The sequence below is a fragment of the Halyomorpha halys genome, unplaced genomic scaffold (genome assembly GCF_000696795.3).
Source record: "Halyomorpha halys isolate HHAL.00 unplaced genomic scaffold, Hhal_1.1 Scaffold288.1, whole genome shotgun sequence".
Lineage (NCBI taxonomy): Eukaryota > Metazoa > Arthropoda > Insecta > Hemiptera > Pentatomidae > Halyomorpha > Halyomorpha halys.
Window position 1 is genome coordinate 251,969 of NW_027110236.1, and position 12,582 is coordinate 264,550.

The 12,582-nt window shown below is 28.2% G+C and overlaps 2 protein-coding genes across 8 annotated transcripts in view; one reads left to right on the forward strand and one right to left on the reverse strand.

Annotated features, from left to right (window-relative positions):
* LOC106680797 (protein MTO1 homolog, mitochondrial) overlaps nucleotides 1-1,984 on the forward strand; it is a 63,451-nt gene extending 61,467 nt beyond the window's left edge. For all 6 annotated transcript variants that reach the window (XM_067048367.1, XM_067048365.1, XM_014420748.2 and 3 more), the window contains 2 exons: nucleotides 338-398; nucleotides 1,069-1,984. In XM_067048367.1, coding sequence (XP_066904468.1) covers nucleotides 338-398; nucleotides 1,069-1,170 — 163 coding nt within the window. In that variant the 3' untranslated portion in view covers nucleotides 1,171-1,984. The remainder of the gene's footprint in view (nucleotides 1-337; nucleotides 399-1,068) is intronic.
* A 2,275-nt stretch (nucleotides 1,985-4,259) lies between these two features.
* Nucleotides 4,260-12,582, reverse strand: part of mthl1 (methuselah-like 1) — a 186,075-nt gene continuing 177,752 nt past the window's right edge. For both annotated transcript variants that reach the window (XM_067048368.1, XM_014420752.2), the window contains 3 exons: nucleotides 8,193-8,380; nucleotides 7,697-7,835; nucleotides 4,260-5,976 (listed from right to left, as the gene is read on the reverse strand). In XM_067048368.1, coding sequence (XP_066904469.1) covers nucleotides 5,667-5,976; nucleotides 7,697-7,835; nucleotides 8,193-8,380 — 637 coding nt within the window. In that variant the 3' untranslated portion in view covers nucleotides 4,260-5,666. The remainder of the gene's footprint in view (nucleotides 5,977-7,696; nucleotides 7,836-8,192; nucleotides 8,381-12,582) is intronic.

The following is a 12,582-nucleotide window of genomic DNA, read 5'->3' on the forward strand; positions in this document are numbered from 1 at the left end:
CATTTAACATGGTAAAACATATAACATTTAACACAACATCATGAATACCCCTATAATAGCTTCTGCATCTTCTTTTAACTGTAGCCACTAAACTAGGTATAAGTGTTATACATTCATTAATAAAAGGAATATAGGCCTCAAACTTCTAAGAGTAAAATTTTTCTTAATGCTCCTATTTGTAGTTTGGGAAATTAAAGTTTTATTAGATTTACTTATATGACACTTCTAGCTGTCAATATAATTGTAAACCTTTTTTATATTAATACTTTTAGACTTTAATATAATTTTTAAAGGTGGTATATTATATGAATAATATACATTTTGGTTTATTTTGCAGGTCTAAATTGAGTATATCTTCTGAAGAACAAGAAAAATTGATTACAGCACAGCCCCAAACAGTGAGTGCAAAGCTATAATTATTATTTCTCCACTTCATTTCAAATTCATCAACCTATATTATTAATAAACTTTTATCCTATCCTGGAAAATCTCGATTTAATAATATTAATTCATATATTTCCTATTTTTTATATAAGAAACTGATGTTTTTGAATCCATTGTCTTCAGGGTTTATTCTTTTGTTCAATAAATTTTATTATATTCAATATTCTAGTATATTCTCTGTGAACAACTCTTTTATCTACATAATTTTATTTTGTCACTTTTGAAACTATTTCGTAAGTGAAAGGGGACAAATAGTTATTAAATTTAGATTATACTAGATTTAATTAATTAAATTTAGATTATATAGATTTATTATATTTAATCTAATATAAAAAAAAATAATTTAGCTACTTTTTTTATCTCCTTCATTTGAATTCTCCACTAAGGCTTCAAATAGCATCTTTTTTACTCATTTAGGCGATTCATTGTACCCTTTCTGCGTGCATCATATAGATCTTCCTTAAAAAGAATTTATTTTAAAAAATTAATAAATACACATAATTTTCGACTTATAACCTTTCTAAAATAAATTATTCGGTTTTTAAATTGTTCAGCTAATTTCATTTAGTAGTATATTATTGATAAATTTAATTATTTACTAATTAAATTCTTTTCACCCATTAGATTGCTGCTGCTAGTCGGATTCCCGGTGTGACACCATCCACGATTCTGCGACTCCTTTTTTATATCAAAAATCACTCTAAAGTTGCTCAACACGTATCTTAAGTCACTTACGAAACTTCATTTAGATTAACTTTTGTTAAATATTGTTGGATTGTATTATTTTCTATTGTGTTCATTATAATAAGTAGAAGTATGTGATACTTAGTGTTATATGACAATTCCAATAAGTGACCTGACAGTTTTGTTTGTTTAATAGATCTAAGTTTTCTATTAATGTTCTTTTTTTGTTATTACTGTGTATAAATTACTTATTTTACATATGATTTATTTTGACATAAATGTATTGTGTTTTTCTGTTCAAAATGTACCTGGAATTCATCATGCTCAGGGTAAAGAATATCATTATGCAAAATCAAGTAATTGCAATTTTTTTATTTTATTAATATTTTAATTTTTACGAGATAAAATTAAATTTAAATTAATAATGGTTATTAGAAATGGATCATCTTTAATTATACATTAAGTCAATCAATAATTATTGAGGAAATGTTTACTGTTTGTGGTTTGTTTATTTGATAGATATCAGTTTTATGACCTTATTTTTTATGGATAATACGTTTATAGTGGTAGCTATTTTCGCTATTAAACAGAATATTTGATAAATTAAAAGTAGCTGTGTACATCAGTACTTTTCTCAGAATAAGTTGTTCTAAAAAAAAGATGCATAAGGATAAAGCTTAAGAAAAATATCATTTTTTTTAGTTTATATTTTCCATGCTTATGATTTTTCAAAAACATGAATAATCAAGGTGGTTAAAACTGTAACTAAAAGCTTAACTAGCATGTGTATTTTTTTTTAACAAGCATGCAGAATTTTTCCATAGACCATCTTCATGAATAAAGTTTTTGAATAAAATACTGTGTTATGTGTTTTTTTTTAATTAATGAATGAAATAAACCAATTAGATTAAATTAAGAATTTTTTAAACACAAAGTAAAAATCTTAAGTACTATACTTAAACTTGGTAGGTTACACTAGATTTTAACACTTCACTTTTATCTCAACTTGCAATGCATACTTATATATCACTGTTTTGCTTTAATAGTGGCGTATGTGACAAACAAATAAATTCAATATTGCTTTTTATTGAATTTATCCAAAAGATAGTACCATAGCCGGGTTATTTTCTCTACTGGAGTTGTCCTAGAGACTATCACAAAGCCAGTGGCTGTCACAAATTTAATCCTGTCTACGGTAGAGTCTATAGAGAACAATAAAAAAATTAAGTCAAGCAAAGCAGCGATTGAAAGTTGGACTAAAATAAATAGTCTTACTATATCTAACCATAAAATATATTAAATCAGAATAAAGTGTTCATTTGTCTGTCTATTCGAAGCGGGGGGTGTTTCAAAATGGCACTTACAACAAATATGTACATAACTATGTCCAATAGTATATTTTATGTAGATAACTTTAAAAAATAAATACATGAAGTTACACACCTTTTTCCCTTCTCTGATCCCAAAAGACTTTGCCTCAATTAAGAGAGGGCGTTATTCTGGTAGAAAAAATTCAAAATCTACATTTCTTAAACATGGCTTGCTTTGCTTCACGTACACATGAAACTACATACCCTGATGTGCTCAAAAACTCTGTATTGTAAAAAGTGTGTTGTTCAAAGAAAAAGAAAATATTGGATTTTAAATTAAATTAGTTTTTGGATGAGACTACAAGCCATCTTTACATAAGACACTATAATAACTTATGTTTGAAGACGTGGGAAGGTTAAACTGACTTTCTACTGCTGGTTAAATAAGCTCTTTTACTTTCATGTGGGATGAACGACAGGTTGTGGCAAGAGGGTCTATTCATACTACATGAGGTTTTACTGGACACGCTTCGGCATAGGTTGAACTACAGGACAGTATTGTTCGATCACAATTAAGTCCACAGACTGGTCGTGGTATCGTTGGACCCATACAAAAGTGAATGATGATTTTAAAGATTCTAAAATGAAGTAAGTAAATAAGGATAAATGGTATATAATGAGAACCTTTTCATATTGCGTGAAGGGCTAACTTTTGTTAGCAACAGGGAGATAGTTTAAACCTCCTCTTGTTTCTAACTTTTATGGATGAAGTTACACTAAGCTGCAAGTACCAAACTGCCAGGACCACAATTAGAAAATAAAATATGAGAGCCCTCCTCATAGAGAGCCTTATATATGCAGATTACATAATCTTAATGATTGACTATGTTGGCCACAAGACATAATTGAAGGAGTTATGTTAGAAATAGTAAATTTTGAGAAAACAAAGTTCAATTTTTTTTTTTGTTGGAGCTTGTTATGTTTTAAAGTGCATAAAACTCTTACATTGAGGTATATCAGGTATATCCAAATAATAATTTGGATTTTGAGGTTAGAGAACCTCACACTAGCTAGATAGGCACCTAACTCCTTCATTCACTCTGAGATACAAAAAACGCCTTCATCAACTTACCCCTTTAATTCAAACAACCTGTGATGGAGTGTTGCTCAGGAAAGGTATAAAATCCAAGAGCTGGTTGTAAAAATTGGCGAGGTACCAGAGGTAGTGAAGGAATACACCTACTTACGGGAGATAATTACTCACTCTAACAAGATAGATGCAGAGTCTTGAATAGAATATACTAGGCGAATCAGATATAATAGTAACTGACAATGCTAGTAATAAGGTATTATTTCTAATAGTATTGCCAATCACTGTGGACTAGATTAGAAGACGTAAGATAAGTCTATCTACTAGCCTAGATTCACCTAGGGTGGAGAAAGCTAAACCATGTTAGATAGGCATAACAGCATAGGAAATGAGGTTCCTAAATAGATTGGTTTAGAAAACTAGGAGGAATTGCATTAGAAATGAGAGTGACCTCAACATGTAGATGTTAGTTGTGCATGCATAGATAGTGCTAACTTTCAAACAGATCCTGATCCACTGTGGACAGTAATGCTACAACAGCAAATGTCAGTTTACACAATAGTTGTAACAGTTATTACTGCCACTCTGGAATGCAGACTTGCAAAATTAGTAATATTTTCTGTAACTCATTTTAAACACTTCAAAAATATATTATTCTTTGTCTGTGATGAAACTCGGGTAATTATAGTTCCCAAGGAGGAAGTTAGTAAATAAAACATCTCGTGAAAGGTATTTAAACATTTATTATAAACTTAATACTGACTCTTCTTTCAATTTTTTTTTTACAAAGTTATATTAAAAATACAATTACACATTGTTTTTTAAATCTAAGAACTATAGTTTCATAATAAAATAACATATTACAAACAAATCTTTGGAGGGAAACACACCTACAAACATCAGTGAAATGAGGCCTTTTGAGCGCCATTGATTGTAGTGCGTGCATTGGCAATGAGCTGTTCCGAATCAGTGTTTTTAACACCGATCATTATTTGGTAACAATCAGGTAAGGAACATATCAAAGGAAAAAAATTAATAAAACTAAATAGATATACATATGTACAAATAAACATAATAATGAAGTTACCAACAGTCTTTAGTAGTTAAGAGTGCAACATAGGAAGAAAAATTAAAATTGAAAACATCTATAAAGGAACCAAACTAATTAACATAGTTTTAAACAAAAAGTAAAATTTTAAAACATAAGTCATTACCATAAAAGATTTGTGTTAATATTTTAACAATTATAAATGATATATTTTGAAATTCATTAAAGTTGTCGTTTAATACTGAGCCAATTTTTTTTTTCTTTCTATTTATTAGAATACCTCTAAAAATAAAGTCAAATAAATAATTGTGCTGAAGTTTACATACAATGAAATAGACAATTAACATAATAAATGCTTTCTTACTTAACATAATATTCACAATAATACATGTACACTTCTTAATATACAAATCAAAGCTCTAAATAATTTTACTTACGAATAACATAAAGCTTTATAAACAAATAAATTAATTCAAATAAAAAAAATCTTTTGTATACATATAATTTTTACACAGTTTTCCTTTTCCAAATATTTCATTATGTTTTGTAATCATTATAATCAACATAGGAATTACATGACTCCTTATGTTTTGAATTTCCTCAGGTGGTTTTGCTAAATGACAATTCAGAAGCAATACTCATTTCATACCTACATCTAATATTGGCACATTAAGGAGTAATTTACAATATTGAGGAAAACATAAACGTGTTTATGTATATATGTACAGATATTTAAAGCAATAATACTGTCCTAAAACTAAAAAACAACACTTACACACCGGTAAAGGTACGAAAACTAAAATAATGCTCAGTCTGTCATATATAAATAGTTATATACAAGTAAAAAAATATTTAAAAAAAAAAAATATGAAAAATGCCAATTTAATATCAAAGATTAATTTCAACTCTTATATAATCTGTATTATATAAAACTATTTTAGGCTAATTCCAAAGTCATAAAAATATTTGTCAAATAATAAAGTTTTTTTTTTAAAGAAAAACCCTGATAATTTCTTCTTAAAAATAATATATATTAAATTAATTAAAAATAAATTAAAACTTTCGAGCAATAATGAAAATAAATGCTATTTCAGCAAAGAGTCTCTACGGGTTTTGTAATTGACTGGTCACCAAGGGATGCTGGTGCCTGAGATGAGGATGATCGCACATTTGCATTGTCCCCAGGAGGATCCCTCAAGCACCACAGTCTTTTCACAGCTGACCACACCTGCGGCTGGCATCCAACAACTGCGAATATGAGTACACCTTGCATAGCGTTGATGAGGTCGGTGAAGTACCAAACATAAACTGGTCCTCCTACTACCCAAGACACAACATCTGCTACCCATGTGATTCCCATCACAACGACAAGTTTTAAGCAGACTCGGCCAAGTGTCGCCCTGTAACAGAAATTTAACATAAACATGAGTGACTGGTGAATATTGAAAGTTAGAAACATAAATAAACCATTTTGACACTTAAGCTGTGCTTGCTCATAACTCCAAAAAAAACTTCATACAATTTTAATAAAAAACTAATGCTACATTCTAGAAACATCTCAATAAAAGACTGGAAATCATCAAAAATTGTAAAGTCTTCTTAGCTGAGATGAGATGTATTTAGAATCATGCTTTGATTTTTCAAAATATTAAAATCATATTGTAGATTTTTCTGAGTAATGTGGTATTATGACTTAAGGATTTGATAAAAATCTATCATCATCAATAGGTCTCCAATCCTATTTGATATTCACTTTTATTATGTTTAGATTAATTTATGATAATAGCATCTATTGAGTTACCTTATGTGATTATAATTTTGGCACTCTAAACTACTATTACCCTAATATATTTTTGTTAAAAAAGATCACATTTATAGCTTAAACCCACAAAAAAAATAAATAATACCAAAGGGTCTTATGAAACTCTGGGACTATACGAATATATAAAAATATTTATATAAACATATTTTTGAAAACAACTGTCCAATGTAAAAAGGTTATTACTAAATATAAAAGCAATAAAATTGTTTATTTGATAGATAGTACTGTGATAAATCCTATCCTAATTTATTTGTGGATAAAATCACATTAAACAAAATTGATGATCAATCTATTACAATTGTCTAAAATTAATAAAAAATATTAACAATTCGGTTACCATTATAATAATTTTATCCATTTAACAATAACAATTTTGTCTTATTTATTAATAAAGATTAAAAACATATTATTTCTTTAATTGACTATTCATTACATCCATCTCTTCCTTGCAAAACTGGGCCACTTCAAGTTGAGTTTTAACTCTATTATGTGGTTATATTTTTTTTATTTAATACTGCTTCTTAGTTTACATCAAGATTAAAATTGTTTCATAAATAGTACAATGTTTTTCAATCTGAAATTAGCCTAAGATTATAAATTTTACTAAAACTAGGTAAATATTAATGTTAATAAATGTTAGATAAGTATCATAGAATGCCAAAGTATAAAAAAGAAAAACATATTTCTTATTACTCCCCTATCACAAAATTATTTCAAATTCTATGTTTTATATACATAGTGATAGACAGTAATTAAAAGTCTAATGATTTATTGTACAACTTACTATAAATTCCAATAATAAAATAAAATGAGACAAGAATTAAATAAAATTTTCATGGCAAAATGAATTAAATTATTTTTTTAAGGCAACCATACATAGAAGATTATAATTGCAAGAGCGAAAAAATTCCTAATGGCAGAAGTGCTTAATTGATTCTTTTAGGTTTATTGAACCATGATTACATCCTACACTATTTTTTTGATATTACTACTTTGTGTGATGGTCTCATTATAAAGGAGAGGAAGATTTGAAAGCTTAATTTTTAATTATTTTTAACGTCTCATTCCTCAACATTTAGAAATCTATATACAAATATATTGAAAATAATATGTTTTCAGTTAATTATATGCAAGGTTTAGTGTGGCCAACCAGGATTTAAACCAGGTTCAGTCATAGAAGAATCATTCCTTATCATTTTGAGACAAATTACTAATTCCAATTTCCAATATAATTTAGTTAAAATCATAATGAAGTAATTTTTACTTTTTACAATTAAATAATAATTATTAAAGATTACCTTTCGGTGTTTGACTTCACAACTTCGGTTTTCCAGAGTCCACATGTAAGTTCTCTTGCTGTAGCAGCAAATAAAGTCAGATTCATAAGAAGTAGGAAACCAATTGGTGCGAAGAAATAGGCAAATACTTCTGTGTCGCCTATAAATAACAGATAAAAAAAACAAAATTACTCAATATTTTAAACCTAATTAATAATTTATCATTTTATTTAGTATATATTGAATTTAAAAAGTCAGGTTGTTTTATGTATTGTACAATATTATTGTATTACAGTATTGAATAATATAAAAAATTAGACCAGTCTACTAATTTTTTATCGAATTGCTCATTTAAGCAGTGCTTTAGGCATAAATCTTCGAAGGTTCCAAAAATCTTAAAATTACATGTGAGTTGTAGACTTGTACATTTAGATATCAGAACTAATTTGATTCAAAAAGTGAACACTCATTCAATACTATATGTTGCATTGTATATTGAAAATTAAATTTTACTTACCATAAAACCAACACCTCATCTCTCCAAATTTCGGCCTGAGAAAAGAAGGGTTCGCTGCACTTTCTGGTAAACTGTCCATCAGAGCTCCAATACCAGCTATAATGAGTGGTCCACCCCAAGCGTATATTTCATACGCTCTGAGTCTGCATGCTTCTTGGCTCTTGTCTAAGCTTGCTGGCCGCAAATCCCTGTAAAAATTTAAAAAAAAAAAATATTATACAAGAATGATTGTATACACAAAAAAAAAAAATTAACTTAATTGGTGTTTATTGATCAAGAAATAAGAAAAAAAAATAATAAGGAGAATAACAAATTATATGTTGTTAATGTTACTTGCAATATCACCATATACTTACTCGATAAAAATTTAATGCTAAAACCAACTAATTTTTGATAATTTTACAATCATTGCTATCTATAATTTTGCTGAAATAAATCCACTTGGCTGTAAAAAAATATGAAATATATTTGCTTTTGATAATTATTAATGAATTTCATCCAATGAGATTTTTGTTCTCATCACTGAAATATAAAGTTGCCTTTAATCAAGTTCTTGTGGTGACTTTGTTTAATATTTGTGAATTACCAAGAACTAAAATCAATTTGACAAATTGAGTTCTCAGGGTTTAAATCATTGTATTTAAATAAATATTAATCAAATATTTTCAATTTTTCTTAATATATCTGGTTATGTATTCAGCGATAAAATTAATAAAATTTAAAAGATTATCAATGTGTCAATTCTACATGATCAATGATTATGCTATTTTAAGGTAAATCATAAAACACTTCGAAGGCTTAAAAATTGAAGTTCTTCAATGACCACCAAGACAACCTACAAGGAATCATTTTCAGGATTTTGGATTGTTTACTAAAACTGTTGTTCAAATTTATGAGATAAAAATTGCCTTCCAAGAATTTTTTCCTTACTCTTTAGTGAACAGTTTTTTTTTTGTTTATTACCAAATGTAAACAATTATGTGTAGTAAAATTTCTCTTCTCTAACTACTTTATTTTCACCCAAAATATACTTTCTTTTTATATAAAAAATATTCAAAACAGAAAATATAATGTTGATAAAATAAATGTAATTTTGAAAAAAAAATTATTTTTTTAAGAAACAAAAAAAAAATTGTTTTATGCAATTATAATAATATTTGATACATCGTTACCAGTAATTTTAAGTATTTTTTATTATATTAGCCTAATTACTGAATGTTATTATTTTTTTAAATAGAATTTCTATTTGTTTTTTAACTTAATTTTGTCCAGTTCACTATGCTGTAATTTACAATACGCAACTTGATTAGTTTTTTATTTGTCGATTCCTATTCAACCAAAAATGTGATGCTTAAAAAAACACAAACTTAAATAACCTGTTGTTTTTTTTTACCTTGCACTATTGTCTATACGAATTTTTTTATTGCAATTCAAGTATAAATTTATTACCTTATTGTATTATATACAATAATAGCCCACAATTTACGCTATACCCTTCATATCTTTTTAAATAAACGTTTGTTCTAAGATTTGGTTCAAACTAAAATGTGGCCCGTAAAACGGTTCCCAGTGCCTTTTATATGATGTTACAATGAAGACCGCTACTTTGTGACACCTTGCGAAATCTCCCCCCGTCCATCTAAAATAATACCGTTATACCGCTTTTATCTATATTACATCATATTGTAATACATCACAATAAAACAATATCATTACGTCGCCTTTGACTATAACGTATTATCACAGTTAGTTTCCGATTAAGTTTAAAACCAGTGAGACAATAGGTTATATATATATTCAGATATCTATTCCCATAATGAAAATCTTACACTTACCACGATTGAAAAAATATTAAAAAACCTAAATTAATTTTTTTATTTATTTAATAAAAAAATATATCCAGTATATTTGATCTAAGATCATAATGTAGAGCTACAAGGATGTAGAGAAACCACCCATTGGTAGCACTCTAATAATATTTCTACATTAGGTCCCGAGGCCATCTTCTTTTCAGGCGCCTTGGAGGATTATCGGGAATTGAAGAGGAAGCAATAGGGGTATTCATTACGTTGTGTTAAATGTAAAATGTTTTAAGTATAGGATTGTGAGCAGCCCTATTAAATGGTATATGCATAACAGATCCTAGCGGATTTTTCGAACATTTTGTTTTATAACCTTTCCTTCCAAACCTTCATGTGATTGTTTACCTCTAAGTTTTGATTAAAATAATTTATTACGAAATGCCTAAATTGAAGGAAAAGTGGAAGTTGTGTGAAATTTTGGTTACTGAGTGCCTTGTTGATCTTCTAACTCGTGAGGAAGAGAATCGAGAAGTGCTAATTGACAAATGTCATTACATTGTTATCATTGTCATCCATTGCTTTATTAAATTTAAAAACATCCAAAACAATATTAAAACACAAACTATGAGCAAGTAACCTAAAACAACAAACAAAATTGTGACGAGCTCAGCTGGTCTGTTGTATGGCGTTATTCTCTATTTAGTAGACCTAGTAACAGACTCTCCACCATGTTATATGTTATATCGTTTTAACATGGTAAAAGAAGGAAATATTTCTCCATTTAACACGCTTTAACATGTTAAACTAAAGATCATAAATACCCATAATGTTAGATAGTTGGTTTGGATGGTTAGGGAGTTTATAATGGAGGGATTAATGTCTGGTTCGGGCTAGGTCTGTACCATATGGAACATTAAGGTCTATATGGAGTTATTTTATTTGTGACAAAGAAAGGAGTATTGAGGATTTTACGAAGGATGCTGGATTGATTTAAACTTAAAATATAAAATCCAATTAATAATTACTTTTCTAATCCTATATGTTAAAATCGAAATAATTTATGTAATATTTTTATTTTTTTAAATCGATATCTTGTTTATGAGATTGTATCTACTCACAACAGTAATAATAATAATGAAATATGTTATTCATATATATTTTATTTTTTCAATAAATCGTAAAAAGTAGTATAAAGGTGATTACGAGAAGTGGGACCAATAACGGTGAAAATCCCTCACACGGCTTCGGGGCCTAGTTCGTGACGGATTTATTTGTGAACGGCGAAGATGTCCCAGGATGGCTCACAACTAGGACGTACCATTTCTCTTCGAATGCCTTTCTATAAATACATTCTTGTCACGGCCATATTACTTATAATACGAGGGCAAAAGGTATTTGGTAAGTACTGAGAATAACGTTTGTTACGCCATTCTATGATAGGGTAGATGACATTTAGGACTCGCAATATAATTTTATGGTTACGTCGATATGAGTCAAGTAATAAAGATTTTATAGCGTTAATTATTAGAATTGAACAAAAAAAAAAAATAACCATTCCTTAAAACGGTTTACTGAGATTTCTCTGGAAAAACGTTACTTGCAACAGCTTAGCAAATGGCCCAGTTACACAATGAATGAAACAGTTCATTTCTTTCAGGGGATTCTATTGTGGAATCATTTTTTATGACGTATTGGGAAGTGGCTAGTTTATGTAAACGTTTAGACGAGACGGGACGTTGGACAGAAATATTGACAATTGATAAAATTGAAAATAGTTGATATCGGTTACGACATTGTTGACGTCTTGTAAAAATGTAACAGAAGAAAAAAATACGATCCGTACATTATGTAAGTATAGAATGAAACACATCCGATGGATAATGTTACATTTTTTTTTATCTAGTATTTCTTCACACGAAAAAAATAAATTTTATTATTTTACACAAGTGAATATCGTTACATCATGATTTTTATTTTTTAAATAGCAGTAACAATGATATAAACTATACTTTTTTCGTACCTTTCATTAAAATAAAATTAATACTTCATATAAGAATAAAATTAGCATTTCATATACCATTAATATAATTATAGTAGTTATAATTACAGTAAATATTTATTTATTTAACTACTTATAATACATTTGTTATTTATAAAGTAGTAGATCTACAGAAACATCAAAGACCTGGAAACTGAGATGAGAATCAGAAGAATGATGTTCTATGGGCACATGAAGAGGATGAAGGAGGAAAGATTAAATAAGATATTTAAAAAAAATTTTAGCTACAAAAACATGGGAGGTTCACGAGGCAAATGAGTGAGAAATTAAAGAGACTTAAAATCTCTGATACCGACTGTCTAGATAGAGATACGTATAGGAAAACATTGAAAAATCTCACCAATATTGGAAGAGGAGAAAATGGGTATGAAGTGGTCCGAAGAAAGAAACGAAAGGCAGTCGAGGATCATTGAAACTGCGATGTAAAGAAAGAAAATGAAGACTCCCAAAGAAGCCTAACCATTGATATTCAAGAGGTCGTAAGTGGCCGATACGTGATATAAAAAAAAGTAATATAACTATATAATAT